The sequence below is a fragment of the Oncorhynchus gorbuscha genome, linkage group LG10 (genome assembly GCF_021184085.1).
Source record: "Oncorhynchus gorbuscha isolate QuinsamMale2020 ecotype Even-year linkage group LG10, OgorEven_v1.0, whole genome shotgun sequence".
Taxonomy (NCBI): domain Eukaryota; kingdom Metazoa; phylum Chordata; class Actinopteri; order Salmoniformes; family Salmonidae; genus Oncorhynchus; species Oncorhynchus gorbuscha.
In genome coordinates, this window is record NC_060182.1 from 42,505,964 (window position 1) to 42,529,332 (window position 23,369).

Here is a 23,369-nt window from a genome sequence, read left to right on the forward strand (position 1 = left end):
ACAGACGATTTGGCTGTCGGTTTTTCCACCCCTGGCCTGTAGGCTACTCTCTTTCATTCCGTTTCTGCTTCACGTCAGCAAAGAACGACTCCATGTCTCAGAAACTCACTTTATATAACCTATGGGCTATCCCCGATTTCCGCTGCATCGTCGTCCTCTCCTACAAGTATATAATCTGAGGGTTAACTACAAAATGTTTTAATCTGACCTGGTCGGATCCCGGGTAAATCGGGTTGGGGGTAGATCCGTGAAAAAAACAAACAAAGAGACAGACAGAAGGAGAGACGGAGAGAGAGAGGTGATAATCTATTAGGCCTGATGCTCAGTCGGTTAGGTGCAAGAAAGCACCTCAATATCAGATGTCAAGTCACAGAATCATATACATTTGACTTGCTATCTTTTGGAACACATTCATACTGTATCACTTTGGGTTGTGCCACAAAGAATATCTGTGACGTACAATACACTCTGGTTTTTGTACCGCAGCCCTTTCAAACTAGACAACATGTCTTGGAAGAGCCATGGCTGACTATCGCTATATGCCACAAAATGCTGCTGACACTGAAAACACATCGACTCAACAGTTTTCTCAGCAGGGAAGTGGAATGCTAGGCCTGCGTGTTGGCTTACTGTACATAATTTGTTCTTAACTGACTTGCCTAGTCAAATAAAAAAGGCAAAATAATTGATCTAGCATCTGCTGTGCACTTGTTCTACTACTGCATTTGTAAAAAATATTGTCCACTAAACATGTAGCCTAGAGCACAAGTACGTGTTCATTCAAGGTATGCGTTCTTCTCTAGTGCTACAATAGTCTTCCTCTTGTCAGTCTTTCTGTATTTGTTCTCTTCCCTTTTGGAGTTGCTTTGGTTTAGTTTACAGAACTAGGTTGTGTTCATTAGGCACCAAACGGAAGGAAACGCGCTGAAACCGGGATGGACTACGGTGTCACTATGTATAATAAGAAAAACAATTCAGTTTGCTGTTACAAAACTTTTTGATACATTTTACCCTGATGAATGCGACCGTGGAGGTGAATCAGGAGGGGATGCAGTAGGTGGACTTTTAATCATCATGGCTTTAGCATTTAGGCCCAAACGTTACCCTATTTCCTATTTAATGCACGGCCCAAAGGCTCTGGCCGAAAGTGGAGCACTACATAGGGGATAGGGTGCTACTTGTGACGCAGAATTTAGTTTCTCCTCCGTCGTCTTCTGAAATTAAGGCTATTTCTGGCTGCGTGAGTGTCACGGTAACAAGTTCAGGTGTGAGAGAGGGGGGAGAGAGGGAGACAAAGAGAGAGAGCGCCAAGTGGAAACACTGTCAAGTGTCAGGAGCATATTTTTAGCCAGTACCAGCTAGCGGTAGCGTCACCAATACACTCATACGTCTCACAGACTGACAGTATCTTTCCTGTGACCAAGAAAACTGGGTCGGGCTGGGGGAAACCATCTAAAATTAGCCTCTCTGACCTGTACGTACGTAGGAGATACTGGAAGTAAGGATTATCATATCTAACAATAAATAGCAAACAGGTCAAAATGGAGACCCTGTCGCTGTAAACTCAAATTGCACAGAAGGATTCTTGGAAAGGCCAGACTAACACCAGGACAAGGTTTCCCCGTATGAATATGCTGTGTGTCATAGCAAGACAACGTCTGGACATGACCTGAATAAAATCATACTTCTGTTGTGTTTGCACTATATAACACACACAGACACAAAAAAAGGGCAGCCAAGTGTTTGAGTGTGAAGGTGTCAAAACACACCCAAGGAGCATCAACACACTATGCTATGATGATTCACAACGTGTTCACACACACACACACACACACACACACCCACACACACACACACACTAGGGTTGGGCGATGTCAATCTTCATCCTATCATGATTATGTAGCCATAAAACCCCACATTGTGATATACGAGGGTATTGCCCCCTATTGGCCAACCCCATAGTATTTTTACTCAGCTAAAATTACAGTTAGGCTATAGCGTGAAATCGATTGCTTCAACAGGACAAATCATGACAAAAGATCATGTTGAAAGCCCAGGTAGAGACTAAATGCAAGCAAATCTTTTCTAATATGCATTTCTGATGGAGGAGCTGCAGCATAGAACAGGTGTGTGTGTGTGTGTGTGTGTGTGTGTGTGTGTGTGTGTGTGTGTGTGTGTGTGTGTGTGTGTGTGTGTGTGTGTGTGTGTGTGTGTGTGTGTGTGTGTGTGTGTGTGTGTGTGTGTGGTGCCCACATGATGGAACGGTGACTGTCTGATGAGGAATGGTCTTACCGTAGTGAGTAAGTAAGAGAGCACTCTAGGTTCTTCAGAACTGGAAAATAAATAGCTTAATTCGCCCCATAAAATAACAAATCAATAATATTGTTTCTTCTATCTCTCGTAAAGCTTTGATTGAGAAGAGCCTATGCCTAGTCTATTAGACTTCCATTCTTGCGATTTTTGAAAGCAGCAACTTTAGGACAACACCAGGCTAGAATATTTGGCAAATAAGTGACTGTGACTAACTTGTCTTACATTTTTTAAAAGACAGGTTATTATTAGTCATTTTTACATTTTAGTCATTTAGCAGATGCTCTTATCCAGAGCGACATACATTAGTGGGTGTATGAATGTTAATAACAAAAAAAATGTATGGTCCTCTGGCTACCTTTGGTTTTTAGGCTGTTCAAACAACTTTATAAGATGGAACTCCCGTTACGTTTGATCAGGAGAAAGCCACGAATAAAACAATCAATGTGTAGCCTATAGCCCAAAGTCATATTCATAGCCTATCAAATGGAGAGAGAAGGCTATATTTAATATAGCCTACGGTTTTTTAAAAACAGCTCCACACAAGATAGTTAAGTAGTGTCATTTTACGCCGCGTCGGTGGAATTCTCGGCTCCGTCTGGCCTATATTCCTCGCTTGCGTTCTGCATGCAACATACTGATTGAAATAGGAATTTCCCAGAATGTCACTTGTGCTGCCGTGTTGTGCACTTCGAAACACCGTTCTTTCCTGCCAAGTTCAAATAGGCTGAAGCATCGTCTGTCACATCATGTCAATCATCAACGATACTATCATAATATCGCTCAACTCTTCTCACACACACACACTCACACACACAGGCAAGTCAGCTACAGACAGACATCAGTGTTGATTCAACCAAATCTCAAAGGACATCCTGTACCTTTTATTTTAGCATCCATTGTAGCCTTTCTGTAACTGATTAAAATATGAATCATGTCAATAAATTAAATATGTTACAACATTGTTGTCCTTACAGAAGCAAGTCAAGTGGAAGCTGAAGTGTTTGTTGTGGTAGCTTGAATTTCCTAACAGAAGCAAGTCAAGTGGAAGCTAAACTCAGTGTGGTGGTAACTTCAATTGAGTCCCTTGCTGTCCTGAAGGTTCCGAGAGGGAAAAGGAGCCAACAAGCAATCAATTATTCATTTCAGACGCATGTTACAGTGTGTGTGTGTGTGCGCGGCAGTGTCTAAACACTCAAATGCAGAGGACAGCACAGACTACAACACTAATGATTTCTTCTATAACAAAAAGAGACAATGTAATAACATCAATAATTCCATCTCCACTCTCTTAACAATGCAGTCGTCTGTTGCCTGCAAGCTGTCCACAGTAAAATATGTGGTTAACACTTTTAGAAGCATGTGGGAGTCTATATAATTTTTCCTAATAACAAGGTGTATAAGTCTCAAGTCATTGCATCAATAGTCAAGGAGGGAAGAACCAGAGAGCTCGAGGTGTTGAAAAGACAACTTTCTTAACATCTTCACTAGGATTGTATTGTAATGTTGTACTAGGCTTTAAAACAACAACCATGTGCAACTCTGTGTTGTCTGTTCACACTGCTATGCTTTATCTTGGCCAGGTCGCAGTTGCAAATGAGAACTTGTTCTCAACTAGCCTACCTGGTTAAATAAAAAAAATAAAACTAGCCTATAGGTGAAATCTAGCACCTTAGGACAGAGTACAACAACACCTGTCTCGTTATGACTGCTATTCGTCATGTTCTGCTGGCCAAAACCAACATTACATTAGACATGATTGTGGCTTGTGTAGTCGTAGACATACATAACTGCCAAAGCAGTCACTCGTGTTGCGCGTCGCTAACCTCCAGTACGGCCGCATCGCTAACCTCCAGTACGGTTGCGTCCCAAATGGCACCCTATTCCATATATAGTGCGCTACTTTTGATCACAGCCCTATGGGACTAGGGTGCCATTTGGGATGCCGTCAGCCACAGACATTTAGTGCCCAGCCGAGTCACTATATGGGTCTTCAACCTCCGTGTCTGCAGGCCAGTAGAAGTGAGACAGAGACGGGTTGAAACAATAACGGCGCCTAGATTACTCATCTGTACTGCCTGCTGCCTGTGACTCACTGGCTAGCTGAATGGGAAAAGACACATCCTGGTTAGCAATGTATCGCAACACCGCTAGGTTAGCTGTCTCTGTCAGTGATCAGTGTATAGTCCATGTGGGCTCTCAATGAGAAAAAGAAGTAGCCAAGAGACCCATGTTCGACTAGCTAGCATTAACAGTGCAATCAGTGTGTGTGTGTGTGTGTGTGTGTGTGTGTGTGTGTGTGTGTGTGTGTGTGTGTGTGTGTGTGTGTGTGTGTGTGTGTGTGTGTGTGTGTGTGTGTGGTCCATGAGGGCTCTTCCAGAGAAACAGAAGAGCTAATCTATTAAATATCCTACATAAAAATTGTTTCGCAATTCTAGCTTCCAAGCTAGTCATTGTCAAGCCAATAAGGAGTTGGCGAGAGAACAGAAGCAGACTGGCAATAGGAACGTGTTGTGTTGTCCATGTGGACACTCAGTCAGTGACAGAAGCAGACTGGCAATAGGAATGTGTTGTCCATGTGGACACTCAGTCAGTGACAGAAGCAGACTGGCAATAGGAATGTGTTGTCCATGTGGACACTCAGTCAGTGACAGAAGCAGACTGGCAATAGGAATGTGTTGTCCATGTGGACACTCAGTCAGTGACAGAAGCAGACTGGCAATAGGAATGTGTTGTCCATGTGGACACTCAGTCAGAAACATAAGCCGGTTGATGGCTAACTAAAACATGGTCTACTCTCTACCCAAATTCTATTCCACTGACAGCAGTGGGAAATTCCATTCATTTCACTACAGAACTAGGCCATGTACAGTATGAATGAATATCGTCAGTTTCAACTTCCCAATCAACTGATTGAGGAGGATGCTCACTTGAGTTATTCCAGAGTCAACTGCTATAGACAACACACACTAAACACAAAGCCACACACACAAATACCAAGTACAACCATACAAGCACACACACTATGGTACAAACACACACAAATACCAAGTACAACCATACAAGCACACACACTATTGTACAAACACACACAAATACCAAGTACAACCATACAAGCACACACACAAATACCAAGTACAACCATACACACACACACACACACACACACCTGAAACCCGAGACAAGACAGAGGTAGTTGACGGCTTACCTGTCCACAGCCCGGAGCGTTGCACACAAAAGGTCGGTCGTCCCCCATCTTTGCAAAGAGTTTGCAATGTAACTGTGGGAAAGGAGAAGAGAACATGGTTGTCTTTTCTTTTCTTAATTTCCTCAAAGCGGTTCAGTTGGTCCTCCAGTAGACTAGTACAGAAAACAACAACGCAGGAATACTCCTGTCCTGCTGGTAGGCTAGCTGTAGTCAGGGCAGCCAGGAAGCAGAATGGATTTAAAAATAACCTACCCAAGCAGGGAGGAAAAACACACAGACACACACATACACACAAAGCTAGGCAGCGAGATCAGGTCTCCCTGGTGGTGTTTCCTTCATACAAGGGGCTTTCAGCTGGCCAATGAATGAGGAGAAGCTTACAGGGGAGAAGGAAGCTAGCATTTGGTTAATACATAGACTTCTCCATCACACCCACCACTAGTCCCCAAGCACCCATTCTTGACTCCGTCTCTCGCTCTTTTTTTCTGTAAGCTCTCTCGCTCTCCCTCTTTTTGCCAGCTCCCTTAATATTTCAGATTCAACTACCACTCTATAGTCCTGTAGCCTACACGTCAATGACCCCCCCCCTTCACCTAATTTTTGAAGGATGTCATCTCTAATTCCACAGCTTAAATATCTGTGCGCCATACTACCCCCCTAGTGACCCTCAACAACAGTCTTTCACCTCACCTCGGATACATCCCAAATTGCACCGTTTCACTGCATAGTGCACTACTTTTGACCTCAATCCCAAGGGCCCGGGTCAAAAGTAGTGCACTACATAGGGAATAGGGTGCCATTTTGGACGTAGCCCCTTATCATATGATCTCATTTGCCTGTTCTTGTCTGCTGCTGTCACCCCACTTTCTCAGTGACTTTACTGCCACAAGCAAAACAGAAACCAAGCACGTTCAGAATGCCGTACCAAGAACCCCTTAGTCTAACGAGAAGAGACCTAAGCTCATAGCTGAGAAGGGAAGGGCACTACAGTTGATGAATGGGAGACACACTACTCTCAGCTGGTGTTGGAAGGTGTGAATTGTCAAGAGTTTGAAACTCGCTCGTCAAAACTTGTTGCCAATAAGGTACAACACTGTAAATGCGATTTAGGCCTATGCTGCTCTGGGTCGTACTCATTAGTGCACAACGTAGCAAAATATTATGCAACGGACAAAGAAAACAAGCATTGGACAAAATCAGATTGTATTGGACAAATTCCCTCCCGGTTTCAGGACATTTCCTCTAGGCCCACCCACCTCCTCTCTAATCTGCAGTTTCAGTTGTTTTCTCCCACCTCTCTCAACTCACATTTCCTTGCATATGCCTATGCTCTACTACTGACAAATGTGACATAACACACATACAACACCGTTAAGTTTCTCCTCCCAGACCACGTGCGAGTACAGTTGAACTGACATGACCTAAAAGCTTGTTTGGCGGTTACAGGCCTGGGTTCAACTTTGTCTCCCCTCCCTTGCTCGCCCTTCTCCTCACCTCTTCCTCCCTCTTCTGCTCACCCTCTATATTTTCCTCTCTTCCCTCTCTCCCCCACAGTGAAGACAGGTTGGGAAGTTTAGTAAAGATAACTTGGTCATGAAATGTTTATCATGGGATGTAATGTTGGGGATAGGACATTAACATTGAATGACCAAGTTAGCTTTACTAAACTTGCCAACCTGACTTCAAGTGGAGCATGGGAGAAGAGAGGGATGGAGAGACAGGAGAGGGAAGGATGAGAAGAGATGATACTTGGGGGCGGGAGGGGGGGCATTATGGCATACATTTTTCAGCAGCACTCTGTTCTAACGTCCCAGCACAAACCTCTAGATGACGTCTGGCAACAACTATTACACAACGCAAGTCCCACAACAAACACAAACAGATTATACAACAGCATCACGTTCTCCTCCAATAACATCCACTGAAGATGCCATGTAGATCCGTAACCATGTAAATATCTGTAAGAAACCAAGTAATTACAACCTGTTATAGGCCTTTTTACATGGTAATTACATTGCCAGGTAGGCCTACTGTGTAACCGTATTGTAACTGTACATTTACATACTTGACTTACAACCTTTTATAGACCACTAGTTTTAGTAGCACTTATCATGTTTCCACTGTTCAATCTCTCGTCTCTCTCGAAAAATACAAAGGCTGCATCTTATTTGCCTATAAAAAGCAGGCTGGCCTATCCTTCCCCAGTGTGATCAAAAAGGAGGAAACGGAACACATACAAGGCAGAGGAGCAGAGGGCTTGATTCCTAACCGACCTCACAGGCTGAGTCAGCGTCCCAAATGGCACCCTATTCCATATTTAGTGCACTTCCTTTGACCCTTTGGGCCCTCGTCAAAAGCAGTCCCCAACTTCAGTAATAGTGCAAGAGGCTGGTGTCAGGCCTCTTACACTGCCCACACTAATACACAATTCTCTGAGTCGATATGGGCAGAGACGTGTGAGTTCAGTCCATCTACACACAACAATACACCAGCAACTCTTTACACTCATGGTGTGCACTAACGGGCTGTGGGTGCCACATCAAGGATAAAAACTGGACGGAGCAGAAGGCGGGGTGGGGGACAGACTTTTACTTGTACACTTGATTACATGGATATGAAACAAACCATTACACTTCGTAATTATCATGGCATTTCAATATTATTCAGGTAATTACTTCTAAATATTAAAATCAACAAATTAAGAAATGCCAGGTTGGACAGGATCTGTCGCATTTTTGTATTGACAACATTAACAGAGTCAAAATAAAGATATATGCCTAACTTGTCCTTGTCTGTTGGCTTTTCTGCACAAAAGTTTTTTTTAATACAGATTCTATCTCGACGCACAAAACCACTCAAACGAAGTCGGATGGATTTTTTTTACCCCATTTTCCCCAAAAAATATTCACATTACGTCACAGACCTTGCAGCTGCGGTCATTTGATGGCAGTGGCATAAGTTATTCAAAGAGAGAAGGCCGTCGTGAGAGAAATCATGTAGCTTAAGCTACTGAAAATAGGCCTTTTACTAGATTCAATCATAAAAAGGAGCGTTTGAGTCTTATTAAAGAGAGAGATATTTTAGGAAACTTTCTTAATGGAAGTCCAGTGCATTGGGAAAGTGTTCAGACCCCTTGACTTTTCCCACTTCGTTACGTTACAGCCTTATTCTAAAATGGATTAAATACCACACCACCCCCCCCTGAAATATCACATTTACATAAGTACTCAGACCCTTTACTCAGTACATTGTTGAAGCGCCTTTGGCAGCGATAACAGCCATGACACCATAAGCTCGGCACACCTGTATTTGGGGAGTTTCTCCCATTGTTCTCTGCAGATCCTCTCAAGTGCTCTCGGGTTGGATGGGGAGCGTCACTGCACAGCTATTTTCAGGTCTCTCGAAATATGTTAGATTGAGTTAAAGTCCGGATTCTGGCTGGGCCACTCAAGGACATTCAGAGACTTCAAATGAAATCAAATTGCGCCGAATACAACAGGTGTAGGACCTTACAGTGAAATGCTTACTTTACAAGCCCTTAACCAACAATGCTTTAAGAAGTAAAGAAGTTAAGAAAAAAAGTGTTAAATAGAAAATAGTACAAATAACTAAACAGCAGCAGTGAAATAACAAGCGAGGCTATATACAAGGGGTACCGGTACAGAGTCAATGTGCGGGGTTAATGGGGGTAATATGTACTAGTAGGTAGAGTTAAAGTGACAATGCATAGATTATAAACAGAGAGTAGCAGCAGGGATCTTGGTAGCCCTTTGATTAGATGTTCAGGAGTCTTATGGCTTGGGGGTAGAAGCTGTTAAGAAGCCTTTTCGGACCTCGACTTGGTGCTCCGGTACCGTTTGTCGTGTGGTAGCAGAGATAACAGTCTACGACCAGGGTGGCTGGAGTTTTTGATCATTTTTAGGGCCTTCCTCTGTCACCACCTGGTATAGAGGTCCTGAATGGCAGGAGGTTTGGCCCCGGTGATGTACTGGGCCGTACGCACTACCCTCTGTAGCACCTTACGGTGGGAGGCTGAGCAGTTGCCATCCCAGGCTGTGACGCAACCCGTTAGGATGCTCTTGTTTGTGCAGCTGTAGAACCTTTTGAGGATCTGAGGACCCATGCCAAATATTTTCAGTCTCCTGATGTGGAATAGGCTTTGCAGTGCCCTCTTAGTGGGTTTAGACCATGACAGTTCGTTGGTGATGTGGACACCAAGGAACTTGAAGCGCTCAACCTGTTCCACTACAGCCCTGTCAATGAGAATGAGAATGAGAATTTCCTGTAGTCCACAATCATCTCCTTTGTCTTGATCATGTTGAGGGAGAGGTTGTTGTCCTGGCACACACAACCAGGTCTCTGACGTCCTCCCTATAGGCTGGGTCATCGTTGTCAGTGATCAGGCCTACCACTTGTGTCATCGGCAAACTTGATGGTGTTGGAGTCGTGCCTGGCCGTGCAGTCATGAGTGAACAGGAAGTACAGGAGGGGACTGCCTTCGTGTTGAGGATCAGCGTGGCGGATATGTTGTTACCTACGCTTACCACCTGGGGGTGGCCCATCAGGAAGTCCAAGATCCAGTTGCAGAGGGAGGTGTTTAGTCCCAGGCTTAATGATGAGCTTTGAGGTCACGATGGTGTTGAACGCTGAGATGTAGTCAATGAATTGCATTCTCACATAGGTGTTCCTTTTGTCCAGGTGGGAAAGGGCAGTGTGGAGTGCAATAGAGACTGCATCATCTGTGGATCTGTTGGGGCGGTATGCAAATTGGAGTTGGTCTAGGGTTTCTGGGATAATGGTGATTATGTGAGCCATGACCAGCCTTTCAAAGCACTTCATGGTTACAGACGTGAGTGCTACGAGTCGGCAGTCATTTAGGCAGGTTACCTTAGTGTTCTTGTGCACAGGGACTATGGTGGTCTGCTTGAAACATGTTGGTATTACAGACTCAGTCAGAGACAAGTTGAAAATGTCAGTGAAGACACTTGCCAGTTGGTCAGTCCATGCTCGGAGTACATGTCCTGGTAATCCATCTGGCCCTGCGGCCTTGTGAATGTTGACCTGTATAAAGGTCTTAATCACATCGGAAACAGGGAGCGTGATCACACAGTCGTCCGGAACGGCTGGTGCTGTCATTCATGTTTCAGTGTTACTTGCATAGAAGTAATTTAGCTTGTCTGGTAGGTTCGTGTCACTGGGCAACTCGTGGCTGTGTTTCCCTTTGTAGTCTGTAATAGTTTGCAAGCCCTGCCACAGGCAACGAACATCGGAGTTGGTGTAGTACGATTCGATCTCAGTCCTGTATTGACGCTTTGCCTGTTTGATGGTTCGTCGGAGAGCATAGCGGGATATCTTATAGGCTTCCGGGTTAGAGTCCTGCTCCTTGAAAGCAGCAGCTCTACCCTTTAGCTCATTGCGGATGGTGCCTTTAATCCATGGCTTCTGGTTGGGGTATGTCAGCACGGTCACTGTGGAGACGATGTCATTGATGCACTTATTGATGAAGCCATTTCTTTTCTTTTGCAATTCCTATTTTTATTGTTTATTTTGTACTTTAGAGTTACCTTGTTTTGGTGTATGAATGTATTTTGGTATATTTTTCAGTTATCTGCTACATAAGCTGAAGAAGGTTCAAAAGTATGTTCTGATGTTCTTTTCCTCAATGCCATCAAAAGAATCCTGGAACATATTCCAGTCTGTGCTAGCAAAACAGTCCTGCAGCTTAGCATCTGCTTCATCTGACTTTCTTATTGACCAAGACACTGGTGCTTGATGCTTTATGGTCAGACTTGCTAAATGGTGGGCGAGCTTTGTATGGGTCTCTGTGTGTGGAGTAAAGGTGATCTAGAGTATTTTACCCTCTGGTTGTACATTTAATATGCTGATAGAAAGGTAAAACTGATTTGAGTTTCCTTGCATTAAAGTCCCCGGCCACTATGAGCACCGCCTCTGGATGAGCGTTTTCCTGTTTGCTTATGGCCGTATACAGCTCATTGAGTACGGTCTTAGTGCCAGCATCGGTGTTGTGTGGTATATTGACAGCTACAAAAAATATAGATGTAAACACTATTGGTAAATAGTGTGGTCTACAGCTTATCATGAGATACTCTACCTCAGGCGAGCAAAACCTTGAGACATCCTTAGATTTCGTGTACCAGGTGTTGTTTACAAATATGCATAGGCCGCCTCCCCTTGTCTTACCAGAGGCCGCTGTTCTATACTGGCGAAAAAGCTTAAAACCCACCAGATGTATGTTACTCATGTCGTTGTTCAGCCACGACTCGGTGAAACATAATATATTACAGTTAATGTCCCATTGGTAGGATATACACAACCGTTCAAAAGTTTGGGGTCAGTTAGAAATGTCCTCGTTATTGAAAGAAAAGCACATTTAATGTCCATTAAAATAACATCAAATTGATCATTAACAATGTCTACACTGTATTTCTGATGTAAATGACTATTGAAGCTGGAAACAGCAGATTTTTAATGGAATATCTAAATAGGCGTAAAGAGGCTCTCTAGGCTTCTTCCTAGGTTCTGGCCTTTCTAGGGAGTTCTTCCGAGCCACCGTGCTTCTACACCTGCATTGTTTGCTGTTTGGGGTTTTAGGCTGGGTTTCTGTACAGCACTTTGAGATATCAGCTGATGTAAGAAGGGCTTTATAAATACATTTGATTGATTGATGATCTCCACAGAGGAGCTCTGTCAGAATGACCATCGGGTTCTTGGTCACCTCCCTGACCAAGGCCCTTCTCCCGTGATTGCTCAATTTAGCTGGGCGGCCAGCTCCAAGAAGAATCTTGGTGGTTCCAAACTCCTTCAATTGAATAATGATGGAGGCCACAGTTCTTGGGGACCTTCAATGCTGCAGCAATCTTTTGGTACCTTTCCCTAGATCTGTGCCGTGACACAATCCTGTCTTGGAGCTCTATGACAAGGTAAAAATCTGTCGTTCTGTCTCTGAGCAAGGCAGTTAACGGGGCGCCGAAGATGTGGATGTCGATTAAGGCAGCCCGACCCCCGCACCTCTCTAACTCTGAAATGTGGAAGACACATTTCAGTTGAAGGCATTCAGTTGTACAACTGACTAGGTATCCCCCTTTGCTTTCCCTTTTTACACACAATTCCGTCGACCTCATTCATGGCTTGGTTTTTGCTCTGACATGCACTGTCAACTGTGGGGCCTTATATAGACAGGTGTATGCCTTTCCAAATCATGACCAATCAATTGAATTTACCATAGGTGGACTCCAATCAAGTTGTAGAAACATCTGAAGGATGATTTGCAAAAAATTCTAAAAACCTGTTTTCACATTGTCATTATGGGGATGTGTAGATTTTTTATTTTTTTATTTCACCTTTATTTAATTAATCAGTTTGGCCAGTTGAGAACAAGTTATCATTTACAACTGCGACCTGGCCAAGATAAAGCAAAGCAGTGTGACACAAACAACACAGTGTTACACATAAACAAACGGGTTTGGTGACGAATATGAAGCGAGGGCCAGCCAACGAGAGCATACAGGTCACAGTGGTGCTTTGGTGACAAAACAGAAGGCACCATGATAGACTAAATCCAGTTTATTAAATTTTTTATTTTACCCCTTTTTCTCCCTAATTCGTGGTATCCAATTGTTTTAGTAGCTACTATCTTGTCTCGGCGCAACAACTCCCGTACGAGCTCGGGAGAGACGAAGGTTGAAAGTCATGCGTCCTGTCCGATACACAACCCAACCAAGCCGCACTACTTCTTAATACAGCGCGCATCCAACCCAGAAGCTAGCCGGACCAATGTGTCTGAGGAAACACTGTGCACCTGGCAACCTTGGTTAGCGCACACTGCGCCCGGCCCGCCACAGGAGTCGCTGGTGCGCGATGAGACAAGGACATCCCTACCGGCCAAGCCCTCCCTAACCCGGACGACAATAGGCCAATTGTGCGTCGCCCCACGGACCTCCTGGTTGCGGCCGTTTACGACAGAGCCTGGGCGCAAACCCAGAGTCTCTGATGGCACAGCTGGCGCTGCAGTACAGCGCCCTTAACCAGTTTGCTGAGCAGAGTGTTGGAGGCTATTTTATAAATGACATCACCGAAGCCAAGGATCGGTAGAATAGTCAGTTTTACAAGGGTATGTTTGGCAGAATGAGTGAAGGAGGCTTTGTTGTGAAATAGGAAGCCGATTCTAGATTTAATTTTGGATTGGAGATGTTTAATGTGAGTCTGGAAGGAGAGTTTACAGTCTAACCAGACACCTAGGTATTTGTAGTTGTCCACATATTCTAGGTCAGAACCGTCCAGTAGTGATACTAGTTGGGCAGGAGGGTGCGGGCAGCAATCGGTTGAAGAGCATGCACTTAGTTTTACTAGCATTTAAAAGCAGTTGGAGGCCACGGAAGGAGTGTTGTATGGCATCGAAGCTCGTTTGGAGGTTTGTTAGCACAGTGTCCAAAGAAGGGCCAGATGTATACAGAATGGTGTCGTCTGCGTAGAGATGGATCAGAGAATCACCAGCAGCAAGAGCGACATCATTGATATATACAGAGAAAAGAGTCGGCCCGAGAATTGAACCCTGTGGCACCCCCATAGACTGCCAGAGGTCCGGACAACAGGCCCTGACAGGCCCAGAGGTCCGGACAACTGAACTCTGAGAAGTAGTCGGTGAACCAGGCGAGGCAGTCATTTGAGAAGCCAAGGCTATTGAGTCTTCCGATAAGAATTTGATGATTGATGAAGAAACAATTTAATTTAATCAATTTTAGAATAAGGCTGGAACGTAACAAAATTTGGAAAAGGGTCTGAATACTTTCTGAATGCACTGTATAGGCCTTGGCCTAGAGAGAATCAGAAAACTCACACACCCCCATAAAAAAGTCACCAGCATGTCAGGCACAACCTAATATTTCTGTGTGGTTTCCACCGTGAAGGATGGAGGTGGTGGTGTGATGGTGCTTTGCTGGTGATACGGTTATTGATTTATTTAGAATTCAAGGCACACTTAACCAGCATGGCTACCACAGCATTCTGCAGCGATACACCATCCCATCTGGTTTGCACTTAGTAGGATTATAATTTGTTTTTACAACAGGACAATGACCCAAAACACACCTCCAGGCTGTGTAAGGCCTATTTGACCAAGAAGGAGAGTGATGGAGTGCTGCATCAGATGACCTGGCCTCTACAATCACCTGACCTCAACCCAATTGAGATTGTTTGGGATGATTTGGACCGCAGAGTGAAAGAAAAGCAGCCAACAAGTGCTCAGCATATGTGGAAACTCCTTGAAGACTGTTGGAAAAGCATTCCTCATGAAGCTGGTTGAGAGAATGCCAAGAGTGTGCAAAGCTGTCATCAAGGCAAAGGATGGCTACTTTGAAGAATCTAAAATATATTTTGATTTGTTTAACACTTTTTTGGTTACTACACGATTCCATGTGTTATTTCATAGTTTTGATGTCTTCACTATTATTCTACAATGTAGAAAATAGTAAAAAATAAAAACCCTTGAGGTGTCCAAACTTTTGACTGGTACTGTATATTTAAAAAGGTCTTTGTTTACTTACTGTGTGAGGTGAAGAAAACATTACTGAGAAGCCCAGCTGGGCTCTTTCCTACATTTGACATTTGTTAGAAGCAGGCCAGATACTTCTATGCTCGCTCCGTCAACATTAACAGGACAGAGAGACCAGTCACTTGCTCATTGCTCACATGGAGCGTGTAAATGATGGTATGAAATAAACCAAAACTTGTTTCTCACAAGTGTAGCAGGGTGTGAACTCTGCAAACAACGTTTCCACTCAGAGAAGGAGAACAGTAAATTACTGTAATTAATACATGCATTAACAGAAATAAATATAACCAAATGACAGGGATTAACAGTACACTGTTTTAGAAATGGTAGGCTACCACATGAGCGTTCATTAAAGTGCATTGCGAGCCGACACTGTATAGCCTAGCCTACTATTCTACTTTGCGGGGATTGGTGGGTCTGGCATTATTCGCCTAGGGTGGAATATCGGACCCGGCCTGATCACCGTTGATTAGTCTATACATTTAAAGTAAGAAAAGATTCCGCATCAAATTATACCATAGAAAGGATTGGCGCACTGTCCATTTGACACAACATTAGCACATTACAGGACTCAGAGCCAGAACAACCTTGTCTACTGCTGTTTAACAAGTCATGAATAGTCAGACCTGTCCAACCTTTATTAAAGGAAGACCGATGTATTTATTTACTAGCAAGCAATAATGCAAAATGTGCATTGCATGAAAGTTCACACATCCTATAGCGCTCTACACCCCTGTGTATCTAGCGTTTTAGCTGCTGCTCGAGCATCAAAGCACAGTTGGAAAGAGAGGAAGATGTATAAAGTTTGACAGACTAAGTCAGCAAAACAATTGCTTATAATCATTAGTAAACACTCCCACTATTGTGTCAACTTTATCTACACTGAACAAAAATATAAACCCAACAGGTAAAGTGTTGATCCCGTATTTCGTGAGCTGAAATAAAAGATCCCAGAAATGTGCAACACACAAAAAGCTAATTTCTCAAGAATTGAGCACAAATTAGTTCACATCCCTGTTAGTGAGCATTTCTCATTTGCCAAGATAATCCATCCACATGACAGGTGTGGCATATCAAGAAGCTGATTAAACAGCATGATCATTTCACAGATGTACCTTGTTCTGGGGGCAATAAAAGGCCACTAAAAATGTGCAATTTTGTCACAACACAATGCCACAGATGTCTCAAGTTGAGGGAGAGTGCAATTGGCATGCTGACTGCAGGAATGTCCACCAGAACAATTCCCAGAGAATTCAATTTTCATTAAGCCGCCGCCAACGTCATTTTAGGGAATTTGGCAGTACGTCCAACCAGCCTCACAACAGCAGACAGCGTGTATGTTGTCGTGTGGGTGAGCGGTTTGCTGATGTCAACCTTGTGAACAGAGTTCCCCATGGTGGTGGTGGGGTTATGGTATGGGTAGGCATAAGCTCGAGACAACCAACACAATTGCATTTTATCAATGGCAATTTGAATGCACATAGATACCGTGACGAGATCTTGAGGCCCGTTGTCATGCTATTCATCCGTCGCCATTACCACGTTTCAGCATGCCTAGTTAAATAAAAAAAAAAAAAAAAAGGTTTTTAACCTTTAAATGCACAGACCCATGTCGCAAGGATAAGTACACAATTCCTGGAAGCTGAAAATGTCCCAGTTCTTCCATGGCCTGTATACTCAAGACATGTTACCCATTGAGCATGTTTGGGATCCTGTGGATCAACGTGTACGACAGTGTGGTCCAGTTCCCACCAATATCCAGCAACTTTGCACAGCCATTGAAGGAGGGTGGGACAACATTCCACAACGAACAGCCTGATCAACTCTACGTGATGGAAAGTGTCGTGCTGCATGAGGCAAAAGGTGGTCACACCAAATACTGGTTTTCTGATCCTTTTATTTAAGGTATCTGTGACCAACAGATGTATTCTCAGACTAGGGTCTACAAAATAAATGTCAGTAAAATCTTTGAATAGTTGCATGTTGCATTTATATTTTTGTTCAGTATACATGAAAATAAAATTGACCTCCAGCAGGCCACAAATGTGCATGTGTCTACTCAAACGGTCAGAAACAGACTCCATGAGGGTGGTATGAGGGCCCGACGTCCACAGGTGGGGACTTTTTTCATTTGCCAGAGAACACCAAGATTGGCAAATTCGCCACTGGCGCACTGTGCTCTTCACAGATGAAAGCAGGTTCACACTGAGCACGTGACAGTCTGGAGACGCCGTGGAGAACGTTCTGCTGCCTGCAACATCCTCCAGCATGACCGGTTTGGCGGTGGGTCAGTCATGGTGTGGGGTGGCATTTCTTTGGGGGGCCACACAGCCCTCCATGTGCTCGCCAGAGGTAGCCTGACTGCAATTAGGTACCGAGATGAGATCCTCAGACCCCTTGTGAGACCATATGCTGGTGCGGTTGGCCCTGGGTTCCTCCTAATGCAAGACAATGCTGGACCTCATGTGGCTGGAGTGTCAGCAGTTCCTGCAAGAGGAAGGCATTGATGCTATGGACTGGCCCGTCCGTTCCCCAGACCTGAATCCAATTGAGCACATCTGGGACATCATGTCTCGCTCCATCCACCAACGCCACGTTGCACCACAGACTGTCCAGGAGTTGGCGGATGCTTTAGTCCAGGTCTGGGAGGAGATCCCTCAGGAGACCATCCGCCACCTCATCAGGAGCATGCCCAGGCGTTGTAGGGAGGTCATACAGGCACGTGGAGGCCACACACACTACCGAGCCTCATTTTGACTTGTTTTAAGGACATTACATCAAAGTTGGATCAGCCTGTAGTGTGGTTTTCCACTTTAGTTTTGAGTGTTACTCCAAATCCAGACCTCCATGGGTTGATAAATTTGATTTCCATTGATAATGTTTGTGTGATTTTGTTGTCAGCACATTCAACTATGTAAAGAAAAAAGTATTTAATAAGAATATTTCATTCATTCAGATCTAGGATGTGTTATTTTAGTGTTCCCTTTATTTTTTGAGCAGTGTATATACTTGTGTATTGATTTCAAGAAAAGGCATTGAAGTGCTTTTCTCACAAATGCGCTTGTTAAATCACCCGTTTGGCGAAGTGGGCTGTGATTCAATGACAAATTAACAAGCACCGTATTGATTATATGGAACGCAGGACAAGCTAGATAAACTAGTAATATCATCAACCATGTGTAGTTAACTAGTGATTATGTTAAGATTGCTTTTAATAAAGATAAATTTAATGCTAGCTAGCACCATATCTTGGCTCCTTGCTGCACTCGCATAACAGGTAGTCAGCCTGCCACGCAGTCTCCTCGTGGAGTGCAATGTAATCGCCCATGATTGGTGTCCAAAAATGCCGATTACAGATTGTTATGACAACTTGAAATTGGCACTAATTAAATCGGCCATTCCGAAATACCTGCTCGACAAATCTGCCAACAGACAGTGGGGTTAACACTTGCAAAAGTACTCTACAAGAGGCTGTGAACAAGTGATGCGGTGGAATTCTCTGAGCCTCTTTACTGTGTTGCCACCATTGTCGATGCTAGGTACAAGGGCCGCTACTTCAATGCAGACAAGAAACAGGGTTTACATTAAATGTTACAGACACAGCTGGACAAGATGGAAACGGACACAGTGACAGTGTACACTGAGGAAGAGCATCGACAGACAGACAGAGCTGACACTTCACTGCTTGACATGTATGATGAACCCTGGTTGAGACTGAAATGACTGAACAAATGAACAACGAAACAGCACAGCAAGTAAGTGAAAGAAATAGGTTTTGATGTGGTTTTATTGGTAATGGGGACATGCGTAAATGCCAACAAAATTATGTTTTGTTAAGTGTGGTGTGTGTAACCTTCATTTAACTAGGCAAGTCAGTAAATTACAAGTTCTTATTTACAATGGCGGACAAACCCCGAACGACGCTGGGACAAATGGGACTCCCAATCACGGCAGGATGTGATTCAGCCTGGATTCGAACCAGGGACTGTAGTGACGCCTCTTGCACCGAGATGCAGTGCCTTAGACCGCTGCATCCATATGTGTGTGTGTTAAATAATTAGCTGTATGTGTGTTAAATAATTAGCTGTACTAGGATGCCTAAAAATGCAGCTAAAATGTTAAATATTGATTATCGGCATAGGTTTCTTTTTTGGCAAGGGGAAAAAAATAAAAAATTAGATATCGGTATCGGCCAAAAATGTCATATCGGTGCAGCCCTAATTTAAACGGTTTTGACCGTTATTTTATTTTCATGACAGTCTTCATCCATAACCGTTAGTTACACGGTTATTCAATTATCATCACAGCCCTAATCCCATCGTACATCCTGATATTACCAGGTTCTGACCACTAGATGGTGTTATTCCAAGAGATTGTTGTTTTAAGAACCCCCTCCCCCTTAATGGAAACGGAATAGTTCACAAAATTACATATTGGACAAAATATGACAGCAACCCATGCTTTGGTTATGTATACCTGGCCATGGTTTCAAATGCTTACTTTTTTGCATTTGTGGCAAATGGTATCACAGGAGGTTGGTGGCACCTCAATTGGTGAGGACGGGCTCGTGATGCCATACTCGCCATTCCGGCCATTATTATGAGCCATCCTCCCCTCAGTAGCCTCCTGTGAATGGTACCTATAGTTTCCCACTTAATTGAGTTACAAAACACATTGATACTTCATGTGATTTAGACATGAAGCATGAAAATGCTAATATAGGTACCATTGACTTGCATTGTATTTGTGCCACAAATGCTAAAAGGTTTGCCTTTGAAACAGTGGACAACAAAACCAAAGCATGGATTACTTTCATGCCTTTTCCATAGACTGCTTACAGGGTAAAGAAACAGGGTGAATTCTCCCTTTTTACAATTTCTTGGAGAGAATATCTTTATAAAAATCCCCTGGAACACCACCATCTAGTGGTCATAACCTGGTAATATCAGGATGTAGGATGTGATTGACGTGGGGTGTTGCAGGAAGGCCGTGGGTAGCTTTTGGCGATTTCTTTGGATTCCTCGTGTCGAACTCATAGCTGTAAAAAAGGTTTGGTCGAAATCAGATGTTGGGTACTATATTTATTGAATATTAAATTATTTCTATAAATTATAATAACCAATTTGTTTGCGATAAATAAGAAAAAAAAATTCAGAGCTCAAATTATATTTCAACAAAATAAATGTTGCAGAAAGACTAATTGTATGTGTGTCTACAACAGAAACAATTTCAGAAGAAGCAAAGATTGTGGGTGTCTAAATCTTCCTTCTTGTGCTTTTTCAGGTAAAACGCCTCCACATAAATCCTTTTCATTATATCCATTTCAGACATGCGATAGCCTACATATGAGTCAGACTCAGAGTCAGTCCACCCATCTATTTAAGCTTCCATTCATCCAAGGTGACATGGAAACATCAAAAGAAGTCAGCGCAGCCAGTGGGCCCTATTCCAATTGCTCTCTCGGAGCCTGCCGGCAATGTCCCCGTCGTTGTTAACTTGGTCTGCGTCCCAAATCCCAAATGGCCAGGGGAGCGAGCAGGTCGAGCGGTTCTCGGTCTATAATCAGCTACAGGCCTGCAGTGTTTGATGCAGCCTGCTAGGTAACTAGCTAAACAAACTGTATTAATAGTTCTCCCTGCCTGCAGCCAGGGAGCCAAATGACTCAGGAATCTACAGGGCTAGAGTTGCCAGGGTTAGAGGGTAGGGGAGACCAACAACAAACAAAAAAACACAGAGAAAGAGAGAGAGAGAAAGAGAGAAAAAAAAGAAAAGAAAGAAATTGGTTGACTCTGACTTTACTGTGAGATCAAAGGGTATTTGGTAGCTTAAACAGGACATGACCAGTGATGTATATAAACCCTGGATTGCTGATCCTTTCTATTGGCCATTGAGAGGCTTTGAAGCCACAGGTCGGCCATATTGGCACTCCCCAGTAGGAGCAGTCCTCCAAAGGAATGAATGGAATTCCACGGTATTTAAATGAGATGTTTCGTGCACAAAAAGTATTTGTTGTAGCGGTGTCAGTATCATTAGTAATCTAAAAAAGTATACTTTAAAAGGAAAACGTTTTAATATATACTGAACAAAAAAATAACATGCAAAGTGTCCCATGTTTTATAACATGAAATGAAAGATCCCTGAAATTTTCCATCCTCACAAAAAGCTTATTTCTCAAAAATTGTGCGCACAAATGTGTTTACATCCCTGCTAGTGAGCATTTCTCCTTTGCCAAGACAATCCATCCACCTGACAAGTGTGGCATATCAAAAAGCTGATTAAAACAGGTGGTCCTTGTGCTGGGGACAGTAAAGGGCCACTCTAAAATGTGCCGTGTTGTCACAACACAATGCCACTGATTTAGAGGGAGAGTACAATTGGCATGCTGACTGCAGGAATGTCCACCAGAGCTGTTGCCAGAGAATTTAATGTTCATTTCTCTACCATAAGCCGCCACCAACGTTGTTTTAGAGAATTTGTCAGTACGTCCACCCGGCACCACAACCGCAGACCCCAAACAACAGCCTGATGAATTCTATGCAAAGGAAATGTGTCACGCTGAATGAGGAAATGGTGGTCACACCAGATACTAACTGGTTTTCTAAACCACGCCCCTACTTTTTTTTTAAAGTACACTATATATAGTGTGTGTACACAGATTCAAATTAGCGGAGTCGGCCATTTCAGCCACACCCATTGCTGACAGGTGTATAAAATCGAGCACACAGCCATGCAATCTCCATAGACAAACATTGGCAGTGGAATGGCCTTACTGAAAAGCTCAGTGACTTTCAACGTGGCACGGTATTAAGGCGGTGCCACCTTTCCAATAAGTTAGTACGTAAAATGTCTGCCCTTGTTAGAGGTGCCCTGGTCTTAAGTGCTATTATTCCAAACTGCCTCTGGAAGCAACGTCAGCACAAGAACTGTTCATCGGGAGCTTGATGAAATGGGTTTCCATGGCAGAGTAGCCGCACACAAGCCTATGATCACCATGCACAATATCAAGCAACGTCTTGAGTGATGTAAAGCTCGCCGCCACTGGACTCTGAGTTTCCACTGCTCCATTCTCTGGAGTTATGAATTACGCTTCTCCGTCTGACAGTCTCACTAACACCTGTGTTAACGAGTGAATCACTGACATGTCAGCTGGTCCTTTTGTGACAGGGATGAAATGCAGTGGAAATGTTTTTTGGGGTTTCAGTTCATTTGCATGGCAAAGAGGGACTTCGCAATTAATTGAAATGCATCGGATCACTCTTCATAACATTCTGTAGTATATGCAAATTGCCATCATACAAACTGAGGCAGCAGACTTTGTGAAAATGTATATTTGTGTCATTCTCAACTTTTGGTCACGACTGTAGGCTGTTATAGCAGCAAAGGGGGAAGCAACTACATATTAATGCCCATGATTTTGAATTTAGACGTTCGATGAGCAGGAGTCCACATACACTACATGACCAAAAGTATTGGTGACCAACAGATTCATTTCTGTATTCCTGGTCATGTGAACCCATAGATCAGGGCCTAACGAATTTATTTCAATTGACTGATTTCCTTATAAGAACTATAACTCAGTATGTTTAAAATAATAATCTGTGTATTTAAAAAAGTGTATATTATATATATATATTTACCTCATAATAGGCATATAATTTTAAAAGTATTAATAAAAAATAAAAAAGGAACAATATACAATATTGCCTGGTTGCTAAAATACTAATAGTTCGCCTAATTTCAATTTATGTGACAAAACAAGCAATTGTGTAGAGTAGATATTCTCCAGGGGTATGCGCAAGGCTGTCGGATGTACGCCAAATAAAAATGTGATTCACATTTAAAAATAATCATTTTGACATTCCCCCCCCCCACATTTTCAAACAGTTCATTTATATTTTCCAACGGGGCTATACATTTTGGGTGAGGTTTTTGACTTGCCTGAGTAGCCTCATTTCACTGCCAAAATTAAAATAACACAATGTCAAATAAAGGTAGTCTTGTCAAATAATTAACATCCAATCACATTACTCTCTCGCGGGAATTCCAATAACGGTCCGTATGAAGCCAAACGTCATTCCGTTAAAAAAATGTATAAATGGTATAAAAATTTAAAAAATAGGCCCGTTTCCATAGAGACACACATACCAGCTCTACTGGTAGTACTGCTACGACCAGCAATACTACACCTGGACCTGTCGACGACACAAGTTGTTCAGCTTCCACAAGCACATCCAATGCTAACATCAGTAATTCTACATGTTGTACTTAGCCCAGCTAGCA

General features: G+C 43.3%; 1 protein-coding gene across 5 annotated transcripts in view; it reads right to left on the bottom strand.

Moving 5' to 3' along the window:
- atf7a (activating transcription factor 7a) overlaps window positions 1–23,369 on the bottom strand; it is a 48,995-nt gene that overhangs the window by 17,279 nt on the left and 8,347 nt on the right. For all 5 annotated transcript variants that reach the window (XM_046366180.1, XM_046366181.1, XM_046366178.1 and 2 more), the window contains exon 2: window positions 5,519–5,590. In XM_046366180.1, coding sequence (XP_046222136.1) covers window positions 5,519–5,566 — 48 coding nt within the window. In that variant the 5' untranslated portion in view covers window positions 5,567–5,590. The remainder of the gene's footprint in view (window positions 1–5,518; window positions 5,591–23,369) is intronic.